The sequence below is a fragment of the Pyrus communis genome, chromosome 6 (genome assembly GCF_963583255.1).
Source record: "Pyrus communis chromosome 6, drPyrComm1.1, whole genome shotgun sequence".
NCBI lineage: Eukaryota > Viridiplantae > Streptophyta > Magnoliopsida > Rosales > Rosaceae > Pyrus > Pyrus communis.
This window is the reverse complement of record NC_084808.1, coordinates 28,088,983-28,102,675: the sequence shown is the minus strand read 5'-3', so window position 1 is coordinate 28,102,675 and position 13,693 is coordinate 28,088,983. Positions and strand designations below refer to the sequence as shown.

At 36.3% G+C, this 13,693-nt stretch overlaps 1 protein-coding gene and 1 pseudogene across 1 annotated transcript; one reads left to right on the top strand and one right to left on the bottom strand.

Moving 5' to 3' along the window:
• Positions 1 to 3,624: 3,624 nt before the first annotated feature.
• Positions 3,625 to 4,194, bottom strand: LOC137736376 (uncharacterized). Its single transcript, XM_068475654.1, has one exon. It carries the CDS (start codon positions 4,192 to 4,194, stop codon positions 3,625 to 3,627), a length of 570 nt encoding a protein of 189 aa, XP_068331755.1.
• Positions 4,195 to 5,047: 853 nt separating this feature from the next.
• LOC137736375 (uncharacterized) lies at positions 5,048 to 11,739 on the top strand (annotated as a pseudogene).
• The last annotated feature ends 1,954 nt before the right edge of the window (positions 11,740 to 13,693 follow it).

Here is a 13,693-nt window from a genome sequence, read left to right as displayed (position 1 = left end):
GACCTGCCAATGGGGACCAGCGAAATGGCACTGGTCGAAGAGAAAGATGACGACGACGGTGAAGACATGTGGGTGGTTGAAGAGTGCGAGGGAAGCTCGCGTGTGTCTGAGATCAGAGTTGGGACGGCTGGTTGTGCGGGAAGTTGAGGATCACTTTGGCACCCCGGAGTGTGAACGCTGCTCGATCGTAAGCATTGGCTACTTCAATCGTCATGTCGAATGTCCCCAGCCAGACCTGGAAGCCTCTGCGGTTCGGATCCCGGATCTCCGCTGCGTACTTGTCCCACGGTCTTTGTCAGGCCCCTCGGAAGTGCTTCTTCTTCTCTTCGTTTTAACTCACTTTTTGAACCGCCATCAGCTTCACGACGGCCTGGTTCGAGTTGGTGAACTGGATCCATTCAGTTTTGTTGGGAAGCGAGATTTTGAGTACAGGTTTTCAGACCGGGTTAGCGGGTTTAGGTTGCATGGAGGGCGGGGAAAGGTGGGTCGGGGGGGAGATGTTGACCTGGGTGGGGAGATGTTGGCGTGGGTAGGGAAAGGGTCGGGGGTTGTAGGGAAGGGGAAAAGGTTGGGGAAGATGGGTGTTTGGGTTTTTTTTTTAAAAAAAAAAAATAATATTTATCTTTTTTAATAGAAAGTGGGACCCGGATCAAGCCACGTCAGCATTTAACTAAAAAGTAAATGGCCAAGTAACGGAAGGTATAACATTGGACCGAATTCTAAAGATGAGGTATGACATTGTCAATTTTAAAAGATGAAGTATGAAAGTGTCGTGACACCAATAGTTGAAATAGTTTTTTGTACTTTACTCAAAAAACAAATTGAAAACTTCTCGTTGGCATTGGAAATTCAAATAATAAAGGCATTGTAATTTATTTTAATGACATAAGAACTTGTTAAGTCATTTTTAGAGAGTTTCTTAGGAAGTTGTGGTCTATTTATGCTTCTTTATCTTTAGTTCCTTTAAATATTGATGTATTAGAAGCCATTGCTGGAGTTGAATGAATTAAAATGTATTTTACTTTGCGCAATTGAAGTGAGTGATTTATCCTTCCCAAATAAAGAATTTGACTTGATCGTGTGAGTGAATCCACGATTAGCGACGTGAGTTAACTCCGTTATCCCTGGTTGAGTGATTCCCAGGTTATCTATCCCTCGTCTCCTCGAGAACTCTTGGCTTCTCCTGCATCAAGTGGTATCAGAGCAGGTTTTCCGCTGCAGTTGAAGATCATGGCTATGATTATCAATCCGTTTCAAGATCACATCGTTGAAGAGATTAGTTTCGTCGATTGGAATTCACCACCAATTTACGATGAGTACGTTGATGAAGACGAAGCCAATAATCATTTTGTGAATTAAGTTAATGACAACAAGCCTTCCATGCATCAGATGGCAAGCTGTTACTGCTATTCATCTTTTGGATGCTACAAGGATCTTTCAAAGTACTCTAGGCATGATGCAAATGGAGATGCTTCAAACCTACAAGGAATGGATGATGGCAAAGTGCTACTGATGTCCCAACTGAATTTTGAAAAGAATTTTAGACAGTCTACAATTTTTGTGACTTCAACATGGATGGAACAAGGTGGTGTCCCTCATTCCTCAAGCCTAACAGTGATGCTTAAAGAGGCCACTCATATGATAAGTTGCGGTTATGAAGACAAAACTAAATGGGGTTTAGAGATAGGTTGGATTTATAGATTTATCACAGAGAACATTCTAAGGGGTTTTAAGATGCTGAATAGTGGTTGGAGGTCATTTTCAATCAAAAAGAAGGAACCAGGGCCTACAACGTTTGAAAGAATGGGGAAATGGTCTTTTCATGAATATTTTGTGGCTTGGAACACTTTGATCACCGTGAACTTCATTTTACTATTGTGGTTGTTGTGAAAAAATCTACAAGGTCATCCCAAAGATCGAGGAAGACCAAATGAAACTCGAGGACAAGTTTTCTTCGAGAAAAGGAGAATGATGCGGGAGCCAAGGCTTAAAAAAAAAACAAATTGAAAACTTCTCGTTGGCATTGGAAATTCAAATAATAAAGGCATTGTAATTTATTGTAATGACATAGGAACTTGTTAAGTCATTTTTAGAGAGTTTCTTAGGAAGTTGTGGTCTATTTATGCTTCTTTATCTTTAGTTCCTTTAAATATTGATGTATTATAAGCCATTGCTGGAGTTGAATGACTTAAAATATATTTTTCTTTGTGCAATTGAAGCGAATGATTTATCCTTCCCCAATCAAGTATTTGGCTTGGTCGTGTGAGTGAATCTACGATTAGCGACGTGAGCTAACTCCGTTATCCTTGATTGAGTGATTCTCAGGTTATCTATCCCTCGTCTTCTCGAAAACTCTTGGCTTCTCCTACATCACTACGTATATCTTGTGTTCGCTTCTCTATATATCTCTATCTCTTCACATATTATCCTCACTAGGTAACTAAAGCAACCGAGCAAATGTCACAAACCAAACATTTTACGTTGTTCCAATTGTGCATCAATATATGTATTAGTTTGTATATTTAAATAGCAACATTTTTGTTAATTAACACATAATTTTCGTTTTCTTTCTTTACAATAACTTGTTCTTTCTCTTTCTTCATAATTATAAGATTATCTAAATTAAGGGGAAATGGAGCTTAGCCTCACAATAGGCTAACAATAATATGGTTCAAATTCCTCTTTGGCGAGAATTGAACATAAGAGTTCTCACTTACAAGTGAAGAGGAATACCACTAAATCGTAGTACTAAATGGCAAGATTTCCTGTTCTTTGGAGACCTTTGTTCAATTTTTTTTTTTTAAACAAGCGATATTATCTAAATTAAGATGATGGATGAGTGGACTAAGCCTTTCAATGAGCGGGCCATAATAATATGGTTCAAATTCACCTTTGACAAGAATCGAACCTAAGACCTCTTACTTACAACTGAAGATGAATACTACTAGACCGTAATACTAAGTGACCGGTGGTTCAATTTGAGTGCAGAAGAAAACATATTGTCTAATTTGTCTTACATAACTTAAGAATACTTTTGCTCACATCCTATTTTTCATTGCTTAATGAGTTTAAATTTTAAAATATGTGTAGTAGATATATCACAAATCTCAATAACAAACTCAACTAATGGTAATAAATACGGTGAATTTAAAGATCTGTGTAGTGGATAAATCACCAACCTCAAAATTTAAACTCATCTAATAAAAATATATTAGGTATTGAGCATTATTGCTACTTGAAGGTGATAAGCGAAAGTGCACCTTACCTAACTTGATTATGCTCAAATTTGAAATAAAATTTATATTTAATTACTCTGCTATATTTAATATGATCTGAATTTATTTATTTATTTATTTATTTACAGAGTAAAAATTTATAAGATCTGACTTGGTGTTCCACTCCACCAACCGTGTTCCTTGCTTTACCTTTCACATTGCAGTTATGTACCAAGTCACAAATTAATACAAATCTATCTTTGTCTTTCTCTTTGAAAAAATAATCACTTGAGAGCTACCACATTACAGCTACGATACAAATTAATAAGATATTAATCTGGTATTAACGATCTGAACATCATAAACTGAAACCCAGAAAAATGAAAATCCAAATGAAAAATGATGATAATTATCTAGAACAAATCTGCTCTTCTTTGATGGTTTCCAACACCGGTTTCCTTGACCTACACGCAGCTAATCTGTACTGAAACTCCGCCACTTGCAACCCCTCTACTCCGTCCAAGCTCAGCCGCAATGGACCTTGATGATCACCTTCATGATCTTGATCACCAAGATTTTCTTTCCCACTTTCCACCGCGCCCATTTCTCCTCCTCCACTGGCACTCTCCGGCAAGATCCTAACCTGTCCGCATGATATACGCTTGGAGGCGGAGTTGGCCGCCATGAAGAACACCGCCATGTCAGCCGCCGTGACTATGGAACTGAGCCTCCTCATTGGAAACATGATGTACACGTTCCCAAACTCCAACTCCTCGTCGGCGCTGAGGGCGGAGAACCTCCTGCCGATGTGGAGAGACCTCGAGTTGGCCAAGAAGGTGTTGGGACACTCCAGCATGAGCTCCGCCGCCTTAACCATCTCCCGGAAATGCCGAACGTCGCCGTTGGGGAAGATCACCCTCGCTGATTTGGAGCTCTTGATCATAGGCGTGGCCAAAGTGCATGAGATGTAGTTTCCCATTTGAGAGTCTAGAGAGAGAGAGAGAGAGAGAGAGAGAGAGAGAGAGAGAGAGAGAGAACCCGAACGTAGACTTTGAATTGGAATTTGGTTAGAGGGTCGGTTGGTTTGTGAGAAAAGGTTGTGCGGGGTTTTTATACAGGGGAGAGAGAGTCAATCAAAGTCGGAATATTTCTAATATTATAAAGACAAACACTCGTTTTTATATAAAATAATAAAAATAAAAAATTATATCATGTGTGCTAAAAAATTAGGGTTGGAAGTGGCGTGTGGTGCTACTTGTTTGGTACTTTACCAAAAATACTTGATTATAAATTTGCTCCTTGATTTTTAGTGGTTGTTTCACTTTGCTCCTCGAATAATTCTTTTGTCCAAATTTAGTTTTTAAACTTGCCAAATGTTTTAAACACGTACAATATGGTGATGTCAATTGTAAAGGGTGTTGAGAGTTGATGATGCGTGGAGAGTTTATCCCACATCAGTGAGAGATAAGTTTAGCTAAAGACTTATATGATCTTGAGCTACTTTTGATATTGCTCATCGGTTTTATGGTAGAATTTTAATTTTACCAAATGGAAAAAACAGCGATAGAGAGATTGGTAGCATTGTGTGTGTCAAAGTTTTTGTATATTCTGTAAAAAATAAACGCCTAGTTGTAGATGTGGAGCATTTTGATCATAGTCGAGAAGTTTTTAAAATGCCCTTCAAAATGCATTTATTTTTCATTCAGCCAATTTTTGTAACGAAACCTATTTTAAGTTCTTATTAGGCACACTTTTGAAGTTTAAAAATGAAATTGGAACGAAAAAAAGACAAGGGGCGAAAATAAAAAAAAGAAAGAAAATGCGCGTTTGGGATGAAAATTAAAAGTTGGGAAAAGGAGGCGAAGGAGCATGTGTTTCAAACCTTTGTTGTCTTCCGGTTTCCGTCTCCTGTTTGTCATGTGAATTTTCGCTGTGAATTGCGTGTGGGACCCAATTATGACCTTCCGAATTCCAGCTATGGTGGTGATTCACCGGACTCGCTCCACCCGACTGTTTACTAGAAGCTTTCGGGAAAATTCGAAGTCAATTTTTTATGGATGTCGTTTTCGTGGGTTGCTTCTGGGCCCACCCCAACTGGAGTTGTTCAACGCGGACCAAGGACCCAGTTTATCACCCTGATCATTGGAAACGACAGAGTCTAATGCGTCGTCCATTTGTCCGGTAGAGGATTCTTCCTAGATTCTTTTTGTAGGAATCTTAGGGATCTTCACATTTTAATCTTTCATGATACATTGCGTGGTCAATTTTCGTCAGATATTATTTATTTTTAATTTTAAATAAAAAAAGAAATAATTTTTGACCGTACGATACACGATGAATGATTAAGATGTGAAGATCCCTAATATCTTTACAATTTAAATCCGGATTGGTTCCAAATCTCATTGGTCCACTCTTTTGTCCTTTGGAGATTTATTTACTCGTTTTTCATTTTTTACGTGAAGAAATTGCCTATTAATTTCTTCCAAATTACATTGTTTAAGTTACTTCTTGATGATGGATTTCATGCATGGATGAAAAAAAGTTTAAATTTTTCTTTGTGATCCTAAGTATTGGTTTGACACTGAGGTGCTTTTATAAAAAGTAGGTATAAAAAAAAACTGATCTCAAAAAGGTGTTTGGTAAACATTTAAAAACAACTTATTTTCACAATTTTGTATGAAAAAAGCTGATAACGTGAAACAGTAAAAATGAGCTTATTCTCACAGCACAACAGAAATAGTTTTTTTTTCTTCAAAGCACAGCAATACCAAACCAAGCAAGGAAATGATTTCCACACATTTTGTATGTGTGTGTTTTTTTTTACACACTTGTGTTTAATTATGCATATTATTTCCGTTTGATTTATTTAATCAGACGACTATAAAGAAAGATGAGTGAATAAAAAGCTAAAACATGCGGTGTGAAAATAAGACCATTTCAAGTATATAGTTAAAAGAGGGGAGCTTCAACTCAAACACATGACCTTGATTGTAGGGCTAAGTGTTTTCAATTATGTAATAAATTTATAACTCAAATGATTAAGAACATTTATCTTTTTACGGCTCTTGGGTCAAATTCCCCCCTTCCTATTATAACTTGTGTTAAAACATCAAATACCATATTATTAGTATCAAATACCATATTATTAGTATATGCATAAAGTTGGAATGTCCGGGGCGTTCACATTGTTGACAATATTATTTGTCGGTGGGTTTCACACACACCACGCCCAACACGGTTGAGAAGGTGTTTTTGTCATGAATCAAATGGGATCATACAGTATTCGGGTAATACGGATAAGCAAGGTGTCATTTCTTAATCAACGTCCGACACCCTATCCTAATCCCATCCCTAATAATAATCAATCCAATCGATCCCCCACCAATTTTCTCTCTCTATTTACTAACTTTTATAGTGGATTTTCAACTGAAAATTTAGTGAGTGAACTATGTTTAACCAACCAAACCAATCAATCAATCACAACAAGTGGTCTAATGACAAAGTGCGAACAACAGTTATCTAAAAGATAAAACGGAAGGTCCTGAGTTCGAAACTTTATAAGTTGTGAATCTGTTTGATCGTGGTCATGAGTATAGTGAAATTCCTAACTAATCTCATTCGGATCCGGAAAATGTGGACAACCGTCGTTCTTCTCCAGTTGTCCTCCTAACAAAAACCCCCCAACCAATCATGCGTACGGTACACTAGCTACTAGTACTTAGTATTAATTTGGTAGCATGTCCTCGTCAAATTTACGTTTGAACTTTAATATGTATTTATAATATTGCGGTTTGCATATGTTGTTTTGTATTTAATTGATTAATATAAAAAATAACAGATAATTATACTAAATTTAATTACTTTTAGTGCGTATGACTTGAAAAATGTCTCTCTTATTTGGCTTGAAGAAGTGACTTCTATTTTATCTGGAGATTTAATACGTTAATATGTTAATATGATTTGAGATATATAAAATGAATTAGATTGACCCGAACATGAATTAGAATGGACCAATAACGTTATATTATGGGCATGACTAGGAGTCGAACCGTGAAAATTTCTCAAAATTATAAGATTGTGTTGAACCATCACTAGAGTTTGCAATTAGTTTACTCATGATCAAGGGCTACGATCAAACAAGAGAGAGGGTGATGTTGACTAGAGTTTTCAAATTAAGGCAATCTCCAATCGGCCCGGTCAAAGGGTTAAAAGTAGTTTAGAATGACACGAAAATTGTCTCCAACCGAAAGCTAGAGCAAAGGGCTTGTGGGCCCCACTGGGCCAAAACCCCCAAATCAGGCTAGTAGGCTGGCCATTTCCAACCAGCCCTCTAGCGCCAGAATGTCAAGCTTGACATTTTGTCAGCCCTCCAGTACTAGAATGTTAAGCTTGACATGTTGCCAACCCTCTTTGAATGCCAACGGTTACTTGACGTCCTGCTGCCGTGAGGTTACCGTTGGAATTTGAAAAAAAAAATTGGACGAATTTAAAAAAAAAAAATCTAATTTTTTTTCCTATAAATACCTAAGTCATTCCTATACCATTTCTCACATATTTTTCACTTTAGGGTTATTCACTTTAGCGATATGTGTCACTCGAAATCCTATCCGAAAAATTATTGAGATTACATAAAGATAAGAAATCTGGAGAGTTACTCACGTTAGCGACACATGTCACTTGAAATCCTATCCAAAAAATTATTGAGATTACATAAAGATAAGAAATCCGAATGCTTATTCATTTAGCGATAAGTGGCACTCAAAATATGTCAAAAAATCTTATTTTAATATGGTAGTTTAATTTAATTAACCATATTAATTCAATTAAAATAATAAATTATGTTTGACCTATGACTCTTTGGCCCTTTTGGTTGGAGATTGTTTTTTAGTCAAACAACTATGTTTAGCCTATGACCCTTTAGCTCCCTCGGTTGGAGATGATATAAAATATGATCTGACATTGTTCATTAAAATATAATTTATTGCAGTACTATAAGGTTAAAGGAACCCTTTGACTCTGATTCGATTAGAGATGACCTACGCGGTCTAATTCGAGATTTCTTGCCAGCCCGCAATGCCTGGGATATGATCCTTAAGCATGCTCAGATGGATGGAAGAAATCCCAGAACAAAAACTCATTGGGCCTTGAACAAATCGTATTGCCCTCCTTCTCGCACTGAATCGATTCTTCCTCACTCAGATCAATTAGTTAATTAGCATGTTTGTTCTTAATATAATATCAGTAAGCGCTTGAGCGGTACTATACGTATGTGAAAGATTCCAGACTAAGGTGTAGGAGTGGCTCGAAATTACTAAACAATGTCATAGACTGCATCATAAACAACGAAAGCGTCCGGGTACTTAATAGGCATTCAAAAAGATTATTCTTACAATCTATTTATATCATATTTCTAATAAAGATAATACGCATATGCATTAGTGAGCTATGCCTCTAAATATAGCACTACTCTTTATAATAATAAGTTTTAATCCACAATTCATGTAGCGAATATTCAAACTACTATGCCAATAAAAAATATTTGAGCTTTTCTAAAAAAATAAAAAAAAAAAAAAAAAAAATCATATTTGGTCCACTTGAGGTAACATTGCAGCCCAACTTCGTAGACGGGGCTAGTTTATCAAAGGTGGCCCAGTTTCTAGTGATACGATATGGATCACCGTTTTATCTTAAGCTTCAATTTTTGGGCTGAAAAAACGATAAGCTTCGAACCCTTTTAATTTTTAAGAAAACTAACGAAAAGTTTAAAAAGACTTCAATTTTAAAGAAAATAAATAAATAAAGATGTAGTAATAACAGAGAAAGGTAAAAATTGTGGCTTCCTGTAGTTGAGCATGTCTGTAATGTTTTCAGTTCAGTTCCTGAAATAGATTTAACAACGGTGCAGGTTAAGTTGAATCCGTCTCTTGCAGATGCGTGGCTATGTTTAGGTAACTGCATTTGGAAGAAGGGAGATCTATCTTCAGCCAAGAACTGCTTACTCTTGCACTAAGCAAGGTTATTCTTGATTACATTTTTGTGGTTTTATTCCAGTGACCTCCCGATTCATTGTACTGTAAGTTTTATGATTGATACGTATATTGTGTTTGGATGCAGGGCCCAAACAAGCAGATACTTTGTCAACTTTCGATGCTTGAAAGAAAAATGGCCCAAGGCAACTTTTTATCTCTCAACTTGTTTTGCCTGTTGTTTTTCACGATGTGTGCGTCATTATGCTTACCTAATTTTCATCATTTTTCTAGGTGCCGACAATGAGGCAGAACTTGTTGATGAAAGCATTCAACATGCCAAGGAAGCCATAACTCTTGATGTCAAGTGTATAGCCTGTAACACTTAGTTCGCTTTGCCATTTGCCTTGGATGTTTGCTAGCGTGCTTCTGGTTGGCTTAGTTTGACTGGTATCTTGTACATGCATAAATATTTTCAACTGATTCCTTTAATCTCTCGTTTCATTTATTTGGTTTTTTTTTTTTTTTTTGGAGATCATTGCTTATTCTGTTTACCTGACATTATCTAACTTTATTGGCAGACGATCTTGGAAATGCATCTCTTACAAGTTTCTTTGTGACTGGAACTTGGGACCATTCGAAACTTCTGCAATCTTTGAAGGCATACCAAAATGCCGTAAGTGCGTAAAGTAATCTGTTTCCTGCTGATGGATCTTCTGTGGTTATGGGTGTCTCAACGATCATGTTTAGGGGAGCTATTCATTTATATATATATATTGCATTTCTTGTACATATGGATCTTCTGCGGTTAGAAGATATTCTAATGTTTTATGTTGTGTATCAGGAAAAGGATGAAGAATGCAGTCCAATCCAGACCTATATTTTAACTGTGCTCTTGTAATCTCAGTTTTCCTTGTGTTTTGTCTGAAATCACTCATAAGTTTCTCAGTTTCTCAATGATGATTTGTCAGTCTTTGTTTTCTATAAATCAGCGTTTATATAGGTTAAGATGGAGTCGTGCTAATACAAGTGGAGAGAACAGGAAACAGCAATGATAAATTGTTTTCTATTTCTGTTTTTGTTAAGTATGTATGAAGTAACATAAGTTGCATGAGTCTTAGAAAGACATGCCGCCACCTGATTGCGTCCTTAGTACAGCTCAATGTCTCATGTTTTGCACAATTGTAAGATTGGGTTACTGGTTTCCGGTGAACAGATATCTAGAAAACTACGAAAGGGCCCTTTCTGGATTTGAAGCTGCCGCTTTAAAGGATCCTGATCTCAATGCCACACAGGAGGCTCAAAAGATTGTTAGCATTCTCGACAAACTAGATAATCTGTTAAGGGTAATGCATTTCTCGTTATAAATGTGGTATTTGGGTGCCTTCAATGTTGAGATTAAGTTGGAAACTGGGGACTAAGCACACTTAAATAATATGTTAGGGATATTCTACAGCAAACAGGTTTTAGATCAACATGATATATGTCGGTTCTTGACCTTATAATTTCTGTTTTACTGGGGCATGCTAGATCTAAACGATTTTTGTCATTAGCATCATCTCTGGCTGCTGTAAACTGTACGCTTCATTACTCTTTCATGTATTTTGGTTTATTGTGATCTGCATTTTTCAGTGAGCCTGGCTCATTGCCCTTTCTTTCCCACGGGATTATACTGATTTTCTTTGTTTGCATCTTCTATTAGTGAACTCCTCATATCGAAGAGCTACTGTAGATATTCTATTAGGCATGACAATGTTGCTCCACTGTAAGTCCTCTCGAAGCACCTTTCTTTTACATCTTCTGTCGCTAATATGTAGATCTAAGTCGTCGTGAAGTTTGAAGAAGTGACTGATAATATGAACTTGCTCGTGTGATAGACTCTGCTGGGTGTTGAGTGCATTTGAATTGTCAGTGCTTTTGCTTTGTTCTTGACTATTTTATCCTTTCATCTCCTACGTTAGGTACTACTTGGCATGCGATTCAAATCAAATATGCTTCGTCGTGTCAGTTTATGGCATTCAATATGATTCCGTAAGACTTAGCAGCGTGAGAATAAAATGAGAAATAGAAACCACATACTTTCTTACATCCCAAATACGGATTGGTTTGACCTTTATTTGTATTGAGCAAATATGTTATCGTCTCTCACCAATTCAAGTGATTAAGGGTCAAACTGTACCTTGTTCTCACAGATCAAAGAAGGAGATCAGCTAACAATACTGGAACCTTTTCGTCGGCATTTCAAGTTTTATTGGAAAGAAAAGGTACTCGCTTCACATAATTTAGACATTCTTTATTTTCGTTAGTTATAATAAAAGAGTTGTTAATTAGAATACTTCAGATAATCTTATTCTTGGAATGTAACAATTATTTACTCTATTTATCGATGAATATAACGATCTTTTATTAATTTTGTTTTCCGGTTCCCATGTTATCGGCAGTTGTACGAGTTCAAATCATTACGTGTGGATTTCATAGAACAGTTGCTTGTGAACGGAAAGGCCCTTACTCCTCACCAAGCCGTGCGTACCTCAATTTATGCACAGCACAAACCATGAATGTATGTACTGGTTTCGAGTGAAATATTTGCAAGTAGTATACTTTTGCTTAGGTTTTGTTTGTCTGCCCTTGAGTTTTTATGTTGTATTCTTTGTGAACGGAATAGGGAATGAAGAAGGGAAAGGTGAAATGCCATCAGTGCAGAGAACAGAAAATTACTACATTTTAATGGATTTTTCTTTTGGCCCTATATTTGGATGGAGACTTTTTTTTTTTTTTTTTTGGGTCAAAGATGAATATTTATTAAAACGAAGTCCAAACGGACGAATAACACCTTACAAAACCGCAGAAGGAACCAGCACACATAAAAAAGACGTCACTTATGCAAATAAAACATGAGTAATGGTTCTTTACTGTTGCAATTATAAAATAGTACCTAAATGAAAAATCATAAACGGTTTTTAACTCTAAAGGTAAAGTCCTCCACATAAGCCCAGACAAAAGAGGCTCAAAAGTGGCTAATAGAGAAAACCTTAACGGGCTGTTTGGTGGACTAGTTGAGATAGGTTGTGACCAATTAAAAGAGACTGGAGTTTAGTATGTTGTTTGTTGTGTCATCATTTGAGGTGAACCGGATGAATTATGAATCAACAATAGAGTAAGTTATTTAATGTATCCATAAAAAAGAGTTACAAGCCCTGCCTAATCAATTCCTGCCAATCCAATTATATCCTAAGACCCAATCTTACCTAGCCACCAAACGGGTAATAGAAGCGTGGGTAATAGATGACCAGTTGCATCTACCCAGAAACCAAGAAGTGACCGACAACCCACACTGCCAATTCCGCGCCAAAAGATAACACTTGTACATTCCTACACCTTCAAAAGCCCCAAGTAATAAACAAGGGTAAACCACAAACACCATCACAACTTGTTCGTATAGAAAATTCACCTTGTTCATATAGAAAATTTTATAAATTATATGATGTGGTTGTATTACTTAAGTTTTGAAGAACGTGTTTATTTCTTATAATTTAAAATTTTGATTGAAAAAATTAATCTGCATAACATTATTCTTTATCAAAAGATTATAGTTTCACAGCAGTAGTGAAACCACAAAGACACAAGAAGGTGCGGCTATATTATATGCTTATCATGAAGTCAGAGACTAATAACCCATTGCATTTAAGTCTGCGTCACACCAAACAATATAAAAAGCACTGCCAGCTTCTTTGGTCTATCTTCTTAACTTGCAAGCACAAAACTTCTTATAAACCATTAAATTTTAGACCGTAGATGACCGAAAATGAATTTGAAAATCGCTACTTTATTAAATTTTACATACAATTAATAATATAGATTGTAGATTTACACTCGTTGTTCTTTCCTAAATTTCTATTCTCAGTTTCTTATTTATTATTAATTCATAAAAAATAAATTAAAAAAAACAATTTCATTTTTAAAATGAAAATAAGGTGGAGAATGCAGTAAATAACATATTCACTGGGGTATGAAAACTAAAATCATATAAGTTACTCAATGCATCAACAAAGATAAGAACGTTCTGAACACATATTCAGAAGGCCACGAACTCATCCGAGGTCATCTTGGGCTCCAAAAACGCAATTCAAGTCCAAAACGTAATTATTCCAGCACTGCGCATTGCTTATTTATTTTAATGTCAGAAAATCACTGCTCCGTGAAAAAATCTGATATTTTGATAGGATCAAGCCAAGTGACTTACGAATATCCTCCAACTGGAATTACTCCAAAATTCGTCTATCTGACCATGTTTTGTTTCAGAAGAATTTGAAAGTCCTGTATTGAAAATACAATTCAAAGTATCAAAATTCTTCTAAAATAATAACCAAAATATACGAAAAATAAGGTTAAATATATAATATAAAATTCACTCATCAGTGTTGGAGGTGATACGGTGGTGGTTCTCGGTTTTGCCGAGAGGGAGAAGGAGAGTTGCAGAGTGGGGACAGATGGGAGAGGCAGAGAGTAGAG